Source organism: Coregonus clupeaformis, chromosome 14, assembly GCF_020615455.1.
Source record: "Coregonus clupeaformis isolate EN_2021a chromosome 14, ASM2061545v1, whole genome shotgun sequence".
NCBI lineage: Eukaryota > Metazoa > Chordata > Actinopteri > Salmoniformes > Salmonidae > Coregonus > Coregonus clupeaformis.
In genome coordinates this window covers 26,521,616-26,531,595 of record NC_059205.1, presented here as the reverse complement: position 1 = coordinate 26,531,595, position 9,980 = coordinate 26,521,616, and the positions used below count along the sequence as shown (strand labels likewise).

Sequence of the window (9,980 nt, the reverse complement as noted above, 5' to 3'; positions counted from 1 at the left end):
TGGTCTGATGAATGCCGGTTCCTGCTGTTTCACGCTGATGGGAGGACTAGGGTATGGAGAAAACCACATGAGTACATGCATTCATCATGCTGCATTTCAACATCGCAGGCTGGTGGTGTGGGGTGTGTTTTCATGGCACACATTAGGCCCATTGATAAAAGTGGAGCAACATTCGAATGCCACAGGATATCTGAACATCATTGCCAATCAGGTGCATCCCTTCAAAGCAGCAGTGTATCCATCTGCAAATTGATTTTTCAGCAGGGTAATGCCCCATGCCACAAGGCTAGGATTGTCCAGGAATGGTTCCACGAACATGACAGTGAATTTAGCTTACTGCAGTAGCGCGCCCAGTCACCAGATCTCAATCAAATTGAGCATCGATGGGATGTGATGGAACGAGCTATTCGGAGTAGAGATCCACTACCAGCCAACTTGACACAGCTTTGGGATGCATTTGAGTCAACATGGGCCAGCATCCTTGTGGAATGCTTTTAACACCTTGTAGAGTCCATGCTCCAGCGAATTGAGGCTGTTGGGGGCAAAAGGGGGTGCAACTCAATATTAGGAAGGTGTTCTTAATGTTTTGTACACTCATTGTATTTTCTGTATAAATTGGTCAATGGTAACGTGATCATGAGTATTTCATATACAATTACAATGTGCTGTTAGTATTCTACACTGTTCTTTTCTTCATTGCAATTTATGCTTTATTGATTCACTCTGTGAAGTGCCTTGCTTTACTGTGCTATACTGAGCTGTGTTCTGAAATGTTCTGCTGGGTCATGCTGTCTTGTGTTGTGTTTGTGGCACTGTAAAGTAAGAAACCAGAAAAATCACCTTCTCAATATGCATACACCAACACAACACTTAATGTGATCACTTAAAATCAAACTGTGCAGTGCTCACAATCTACAGCAATCATCACTCTCTTTACTTCCCCCTATCTTTATTCACAAAATAAACAGGACACACCCTTCACCCCAACACTCCCAGTCTCCCTCTGTGCCATGATCTGGGGACACATCAAATTCAATCACGCCTAGTCTTCCTATGTTGATGACACCCCAAACCACGGCTCTGGCTGTTCTCTGTGACTGATAGACGCCCTCTCCTCCCTGCCTCTCCTGGCCATTGTGGCCCTCTCATTGCAGTGGAAGTCAATTTAACTGTACGTTGTGACTGCAGGCCTGTCGTAGAACATGAAACCTCTGCGCCTGACCCCACCTCTCCACCCCCCCTGACCCCTGACCCCTACCATCCCACCCCTACCTAACACACTGTCACTATTACTCCTCTCCAGTTTCGGGGTTACTTAGAAGTATAAACAATAATATGAAAAAGTAAGAAAGAGAGTTACGATTGTTCCTATCTTCACTCTGCACCGGCATTACCAAGCATCAGCAAGTGATGACACAAGAAATCACTAAACTTCCCCTGTTGACTTCCTGAGTCTCTCCTTTTCTCTCTCTGTATATCTCCCCTGTTATCTCTGCCTCTGTTGACTGGCAAATCAATGAACCAGTAAATCTTTCAAACTACCAATCATATTTATTTATCTTATCGATTTAGCCATCTATGGTATCTAATGATCTTTGATTCAGATTACCAGTTTTATACAGTACAGGTGTAGTGTCAGTTTAGACAATGTACAGTAAAAGTGTAATTTCCAGATGTCAAATGTAAAGTTGTATGAACATACATGTAAGATGTGAGCTAATACACTGAAACACATATTTGATTGCCTAGTTGAGTTAACATAACGTAACATTTTAAGCAGAGTTAAGTTATTAACCTGATTTGATATGATACTGTCCCTTGTGCCAAGAAGTGAAATCCCAGATAGACAAACACTAACTAGACAACATATACTAAATGGTTCCTATATACAGTGTACAAAACATTATGAATACCTGTTCTTTCTTTCTGACATAGACTGACCCTTATTAATGTTTCATCCACTTTAGGAAGGTGTTACTCAGTGTGTGTTCTTTATCTAAAATGCAGATTGACTCCTTATTTAAATACATGGTTTTTATGATATTTTTCTTACCAGTTGTAAATAAATAGTAAAATGAATGTGAGGAGCCGTCAACAGTCAAACATGAAAACCATTTCACAAATCAATTAGGAGGAAAAGCTTGTCAAAATGTCTCAAAATACCTTCTGTACCACATTTTCACAAAGAAAGTGGTACAGAAAAACTATGCAATTATGTTTTATTTGTTCCATCTGGCCTGAGACAACATTAAACTTGTATGTGGATCCCCAGGGTATGCGTGTACCACATTTTGAGACACTGGACTTTCTCCTATGTGAGTTCTCTGATGTGACTTCATACTGGAGCGCTGGGTGAAGCATTTCCCACATTGTGTGCACTCATAGGGCTTCTCCCCGCTGTGGACCACAGCATGTCTGATCAGATTGTACTGCTTGGTGAAATTCCTGCCACACTGTTCGCAGGTGTACGGTTTTTCTCCGGTGGTGCCGCCTGATCTCCACTGAGTCCTCATTCTCTTCACCATGTTAAAACTACTGCGACTCAGGCTGTATCCAGAGAAGGTGGAGGTGGTGGCCATGTTTGACCCTGTCATGCACTCACTCATTCTCACTGTTGCTTCTGAAGCCCTGTACTGATGCTGCCTTGACTGTAGAGATAAATTATTTCCGTCATTATTTGAGTTCAGCCTCTCGCTGCTCTGTCTGTCTGGCATCTGTTGTCTAGTCTCATCAGCCAATGTCCTGACATGTCTTTTCATGTGTGCTGCTGCACTGAACATGTTAGCATGTGGTTTCCCTATAGAGGAGTGAAACGATGGCCCTCCATCATCTGTCATAGTAGGAATGGATGGCAGCCCACTATGAGATGGGAAAATTGATTTATTCTGAGAGTACTCCTCTATCGCATGAAAGGAGAAATCTGGGTGGCCATCAGGGTCAGTGTCTCTGCCTGGATCCACAGAGGTCCACAGCTGCCGATCAGTCTCATCCATGACAAACTGGTCAGGTCCTGCCAGGGCTGTGGTCAGATCCAGCTCCTCCTTTTTCTCATCCTTCACCATCACTAGCTCTAGTGAGTCCTCGTCCTCGGCTGGCTGGTGCTGCTCTGGGTTGAACACCTTTGATTTCTCTGTAGACGTGAGCCGGGGTGTGCCTGGTTCCTCTGGACCATGATAATTGGGATAATGTTCCACTGAGTCTTCAGGAGATATGTTGGGTTGTGTGATGAAGTCCTCATCACAGTGCCGTTGCTCAAAGGATGGTGGTTGCCCAGGCTTGGAACCAGACTCTAAAGATTTGGGATAAACATGAAAGAAACATTACAAAAGACCCGTAACAGTTGCAAAACATGACTGCTTTAGAACTGACTTTGTGTGTACGTGCGCTCCATATGCCAGCCCAGAACAGAAAACACCCAACGCCAACTAGCAATTTGGAACGTGCATACCACCACACACACAAAGTCTTCCATAGACAGACAGAGCAGTACCCCTTATGTCAGCACCCACCCTCTCCAGTGATCCTGAGCTCTTCCTGAGGGTCAGTCTTCCACACATCCTCTGCTGTCTCCTCATCTTTGATCAGTATGGGTTCAGTCTCCGCTCTCTGCTCCACATCTGTAGGCTGTAACAGGAGACTGAGGTTATTACTCTGGACACACAATAGCTAACCCTTTTCATACTGCAGTGACCTTGGTTTATAAGCAGGCTCTTTTCATGTCCAGAAAGTAAGTTGGATAGCTACCTGTTATTTTATCCAATTTACTTGGCATAGGCTACAGCCAGAAAGTAGCTTGTGTGATGTCTGGGTCAATAAACCGTTCAATACGAGAACTGTTGTTAACGTTCTCTCATTTATGATCTATCAAGGTCATTACATTGGTAACTGGTAATGTAGCGACCAGAGTGTAAATTACACCATGACATTTGGGGGGTATCTATTGAGTGTAAAAAAATATATATATGGTACAATGACTTTTCAGGCTACAAAAAAGGTACATTTGTCAGCAGGACGCATCAATTAATGTAGGCCTAATCAATGGCAATCATGTCATGAGTTGAATCAAAACATGTTTTACACCCTAGTTCATGAGTTGTCCATAATTCATGAGTTAACGCTTGGAGTCTTCACAGATCATTTGACATAAAACACTACCTTTCTTTGTTTACATTAATGACATTTATGAAAACATTTCTAATGGGCACACAACTCCAAAATAATGTAGGCCTATGCCATTGCAAAATCAAATGCTTCTAACCAAACGTTAACCTCTAATAACCAAAAGAGGCACCTTATAGGCCTACTGTCATTAACGTATAGCCTACTTGTTGGATGGATTGGATGCACATTGGTGTCTAGCTGTTGTCTAGTGATATTGTCGACCATCATCTGCTGATCCAGAAAAGAAAACAAATATTGATAGAAAATAAAGCTAAATAAATGGTCTACTACTTCTGGCCACAGATGGCACGGAGAACACCCATGCGCACCTGAAAAACTAAACGATGAGCGCTCTAAACAGCTGACTATCAAAAGCAAACAATGACAAATCAACAGATAAATCTAAAGCATTGGAATAAAGGCTATTTATCAAGGACGCATGGCAAACAAATGGCGAAAATGAGGAAGTACAAAGGAAAATCTATACATAAGGGAGCTCAGCTGAGGTCGAAATTTAGCACTACTGAGTGGACAGCACAGCCACATATAAATAAATGGTTTAAACCATGACAGAAAGGTGGGGATGTTTGTTTCATTTGGAAGCTTTTATTTTAATATTTACCACTGTAAAACATATTTACCACTACATTTTAAACAAATAGGAGAATGGTTAAATTAGCATTATTTAGAGACCCTCCCAAAGTTGGACTTTTGTTGCATTTAGGAGAGCGGATCTTGTTTATAAGAGCGAATCTCGACTCTGCCACTGGAGTATGCTTTTGTGGCACAGTCGATTGGCTCGCAGGGCTTCTGGCCAGAAGGTTGAGGGTTCGAGCCATACTCCCTGCTGGTTTCATTGCAATACTAATGAATCACACAAAAACGGTAAATATTCCAATAACAGAATTGATCCAAGAGGACATCAGATCTTTGTAATTGTAAAAGGTGATGTATCACACCTGGGGTTGAGAGTCCTCTCCAACAGCCATCTCTCCGTCTCTCCACTGTGAGCTATTGCTCTGCTTGTTCAAAACAATCTTGACTGGATATGAAGATCTCTCTGATGCCATTGGGTAAAAAACTGGAAAATAATTGTATTCGGTCAAATATTAGGGCTATTCACACATTTGGGCTTTCAATATGCAATCAAGTTATCATCAATAACACATCTACTACCTTTTCTTCTGACTCGTCCTCGTGTCTTCTTCAGCTCGCTCTCCATCATCTGACACTTTCTTTTCAGTACATCAATATCTCGCTGGCTTTGGGTCATTTCCAAACGTATAACTGCACAGCTATCATCAACACGTTTGTTTATTTCTGCTACAGCTGCTTTAGCTAATACCTCCATAATGGATACCAACTGCTCCTGAAAATTGCAGCTTGCCATCTTGTCCAGCCCAAATTACAGATATGTATTCTCTGTGTTTTAGTAAAAAGTGCAATAAACAATTCGTAGATGATGATAAATGGCAACAACGTTTCAAGTGGGAGATGCGTGCGCAAATGCAATCACACTTCCGTTCAACTCGTGACGTAAATATTTATTACCGTAAATATGAGACCGCAACAGCCCTTGAAAATGTGGTAGTTTTAGCAACTTCCAGGCAAATACCAGTGTCTATTCTCCAGGGTGTATTCTAGTCTGCCTGTAGGGTAGCCATATCTATTGACCAAAAAAATGACGTTTTACGATCTGAATAAAGCATATCTCTTTTTAGTCAATAGATATGGCTACATGTATGGGAGGGAGAGTGTAGTGCAATGCCGTGGCTCACATGGTTATTATGCATAAAAGGCTATAGATGCATAATGCACTGTGGTCAAATGTAAAATACAAATCCACTTTCTTCAACCATTCACAAACACTCATGGTTTATATATGATCAAATATTGTCATGTCCATTCTCATCAACACAACCTAATAAAACCATTCTGAAAATGTGGTATGGTATTTATTAAAGGATAGAACAAGCAATATACTTATTTGACACACAGTTATTAGGGAACAACGACGATAAACTAGTTTCATGTAAACTTAATTTCATTATATATTTCAAGTAACTATTGCATGCTACATGCTCCAAATTTGAACCCGAACGGACCTGATCATTAAAAAAGGGGGGACCCCGATGGACCCGAGAACAATCAAACCCAATCCTGAACGGACCCGACTACAACCAACCTGTCCTAGACCAGACCCGATTGGACCTAATTGAAAAAATATATATGTTTATCAGACAAGTGGCTCTTCTGGTTAGCGAATATGTCTTTATATGTTGTCTAGGACTTCTATAAGTCAATACATTCACCTTATTAGTGTAAAGTAAATATACTATAGGCTATGCAGAGCCGTGGTCAGGTCCATTCGGGTCTATCAGCTGTAGTTACATAGACCCGAGACCCAACCTGGCTGTTGTTACATAGAACAGAACCCGACCCAAGTTAAAAGTTCGAATTTTGGACCCAGACCCACTGGGTCGGGTCTCGGGTATACGGGTGGACTCGTGAAGACATGCATTATAGCTGATTTACATTCAGAGGTTCTTCTCTTAGGGCTTTTAAGGCACACACATATATAAGTAGAGTTATTAGATATAAAGTGTATCCATATCAGATAGTGTGTAGAAGATAGTGAGTAGTGTTGATTGACCTACATGAAAGAATATGCATAAAAGTACAGTAGTACTGATATACTGTATCTGTGTGAGAGTAAGTGAATTATGATTGCATATGTTATGGAACAGTGTGTATACAATGACTGTGTGTACACTGGGTGGTATTTCTCTCCAGGAGAGGAAGTAGAGCTGGCCCAGTGCATCACCCACACCAGTTCAATGGAGCATTGCATGTTCACCTCCAAGACTACAACAGTACCCACACACACACACCTGTTGAGAGATAAAGTGTAAGCATACAGACAAACATACATACATACATACATACATACATACATACATACATACATACATACATACATACATACATACATACATACATACATACATACACAAACAGTGCATTGCTGTGACTACTCCTCCATTCTTGATAAAAAAATTATTTGAGTGCATGGAAACTGAAGAGTTAGAATTCATGCACCTGTTACTTGATGTTTCTGTCCCACACTTTGACAGTTCTGTCATGGGACGCCGAGATGATCATGCTGTTGGCGAATCACAGTACACTGATCCTGTCACTGTGTGCCTAGGGAATATCCATCAAAATCATCATCATCATCATTGGAAAAAAAGACATCAGTTTCAGAGGAAAATATCTTACAGGTTTCGTGCTGCTCCAGGATGTCACGATCGCCTATGAAGTACGACCAAAGCGCAGCGTTTGGAGTGAACATGATGACTTTAATAATAACCACGAGAATACAAAACAAACCACGATCGTGAAGTCCTCAGTGCCAACTACAGAACAATGAACAAAAACCCACAAACACAAGGTGAAAACACACAGTTTAAATATGGCTCCCAATCAGAGATAACGAGCCGACAGCTGACACTCGTTACCTCCGATTGGGAGTCATATGACTAACAAGAACAATCAAAACCAAGCACACCCAAATACCCAACATAACCAAACCAAACACAACAAAACGAATACACCCTGGCTCAAATACAAAGTCCCGGAGCCAGAGTGTGACATAACCCCCCCCTTAAGGTGCGAACTCCGGGCGCACCAGCATAAAGTCTAGGGGAGGGTCTGGGAGGGCGTCTGTCCACGGTGGCGGCTCTGGCACAGGTCGTGGTCCCCACCCCACCATAGTCACTACCCGCTTACGTAGCCTCCTCCCAATGACCACCCTCCAATTTAACCCCACTGGATTAAGGGGCAGCACCGGACTAAGAGGCAGCACCGGACTAAGGGGCAGCACCGGACTAAGGGGCAGCACCAGGATAAGGGGCAGCACCGGACTAAGGGGCAGCACCAGGATAAGGGGCAGCACCAGGATAAGGGGCAGCACCGGACTAAGGGGCAGCACCGGACTGAATGGCGGATCCTGGCTGGCTGGCTCTGGCGGATCCTGGCTGGCTGGCGGATCCTGGCTGGACGGCTCTGGCGGATCCTGGCTGGACGGCTCATGGCTGGCTGACGGATCTGGCTGCTCATGGCTGGCTGACGAATCTGGCTGCTCATGGCTGGCTGACGGATCTGGCTGCTCATGGCTGGCTGACGTGTTCCGGGCTGAGGACACGCATCTCAGGGCTAGTGCGGGGAGCAGCAACAGGACGCACAGGACTCTGGGGACACACAGGAGGCTTGGTACGTGGTGTAGGCACTGGTGGTACTGGGCTGGAGCGGGGAGGTGGCGCCGGAAATACCGGACCGTGCAGGCTTACTGGCTCCCTTGAGCACTGAGCCTGCCCAACCTTACCTGGTTGTATGCTCCCCGTCGCCCGACCAGTACGGGAAGGAGGAATAACCCGCACCGGGCTATGTAGGCGAACCGGGGACACCATGCGTAAGGCTGGTGCCATGTAAGCCGGCCCGAGGAGACGCACTGGTGGCCTAATGCGTTGGGCCGGCTTCATGACATCCGGCTCAACGCTCAATCTAGCCCGGCCGATACGTGGAGCTGGAATGTACCGAACCGGGCTATGCACGCGTACAGGAGACACCATGCGCTCTACTGCGTAACACGGTGTCTGCCCGTACTCTCGCTCTCCACGGTAAGTACAGGGAGTAGGCGCAGGTCTCCTACCTGACTTCGCCACACTCCCTTTAAGGCCCCCCCCAAGAAATTTTTGGCTAGTGCTCACGGGCTTCCAGCCTTGCCTCTGTGCTGCCTCCTCATATTGCCTCCTCTCGGCTTTAGCTGCCTCCAGCTCTTCACGAGGGCGGCGATATTCTCCCGGTTGTGCCCAAGGACCCTTTCCATCCAGTATCTCCTCCCATGTCCATGAATCCTTTATAGGCGTCCATGAATCCTGTGTATGTGGGTCCTGTTGCCGCTTGACACGCCGCTTGGTCCTAGATTGGTGGGTTTTTCTGTCACGATCGTCTAAGGAAGCGGACCAAGCGCAGCGTTTGGAGTGAACATGATGACTTTAATAATAACCACGAGAATACAAAACAAACCACGATCGTGAAGTCCTCAGTGCCAACTACAGAACAATGAACAAAAACCCACAAACACAAGGTGAAAACACACAGTTTAAATATGGCTCCCAATCAGATCAGAGATAACGAGCCGACAGCTGACACTCGTTACCTCCGATTGGGAGTCATATGACTAACAAGAACAACCAAAACCAAGCACACCCAAATACCCAACATAACCAAACCAAACCCAACAAAACGAATACACCCTGGCTCAAATACAAAGTCCCGGAGCCAGAGTGTGACACAGGAGTTGATGTTTGGTGGCTGGTTGAACCACATGTTTCCCTTGGAATCTCCCACACCACCAACTCTAGAGACAGCACACAGAATAACAGTGCAGTTAATAAATTATTCATATAACAACATTTTTACAGATGATTCATCAAAATGTGTATGAGTTATGACGTTGTACTGCAGTGCAGTGCAGCTACTGTACCTCTCTCCACAGTCACTGCAGTTATCCAGCCACCTTTTCCCCCACTAGACTTGTCCATTTCTAGCTCAATGTCACCACATGATGACGACAGATCAGTATTTGGGCCCATGACATAATAGGAAAGACAGTTATGACCATATTATCAGTCACCAATATAACTTACAGTACCAGTCAAAAGTTTGGACACACCTACTCATTCAAGGGTTTTTCTTTTATTTTTACTGGTTGAGAGAATGCCAAGAGTGTGCAAAGCTGTCATCAAGGCAAAGGG

The 9,980-nt window shown here is 44.2% G+C and overlaps 1 protein-coding gene across 1 annotated transcript; it reads right to left on the bottom strand.

Moving 5' to 3' along the window:
• Window positions 1–1,531: 1,531 nt before the first annotated feature.
• LOC123480966 (zinc finger protein 572-like) lies at window positions 1,532–5,668 on the bottom strand. The gene is made up of 4 exons (XM_041896471.1): window positions 5,338–5,668; window positions 5,121–5,242; window positions 3,510–3,624; window positions 1,532–3,289 (listed from the first exon to the last, which is right to left on the bottom strand). The coding sequence occupies exons 1-4, from the start codon at window positions 5,549–5,551 to the stop codon at window positions 2,220–2,222; spliced, it is 1,521 nt and encodes a 506-aa protein (XP_041752405.1). The 5' UTR covers window positions 5,552–5,668; the 3' UTR covers window positions 1,532–2,219.
• Window positions 5,669–9,980: the final 4,312 nt, after the last annotated feature.

What these genes read in the sequence shown, in the direction of transcription:
- LOC123480966 (XM_041896471.1), bottom strand. Translation starts at nt 5,551, where the DNA reads ATGGCAAGCTGCAATTTTCAGGAGCAGTTGGTATCCATTATGGAGGTA. An exon ending in GAGAGGACTCTCAACCCCAG is followed by an intron (nt 3,625 to 5,120) that starts GTGTGATACATC and finishes CTCCTGTTACAG; the next exon opens with CCTACAGATGTGGAGCAGAG. An exon ending in GCTCAGGATCACTGGAGAGG is followed by an intron (nt 3,290 to 3,509) that starts GTGGGTGCTGAC and finishes CCAAATCTTTAG; the next exon opens with AGTCTGGTTCCAAGCCTGGG.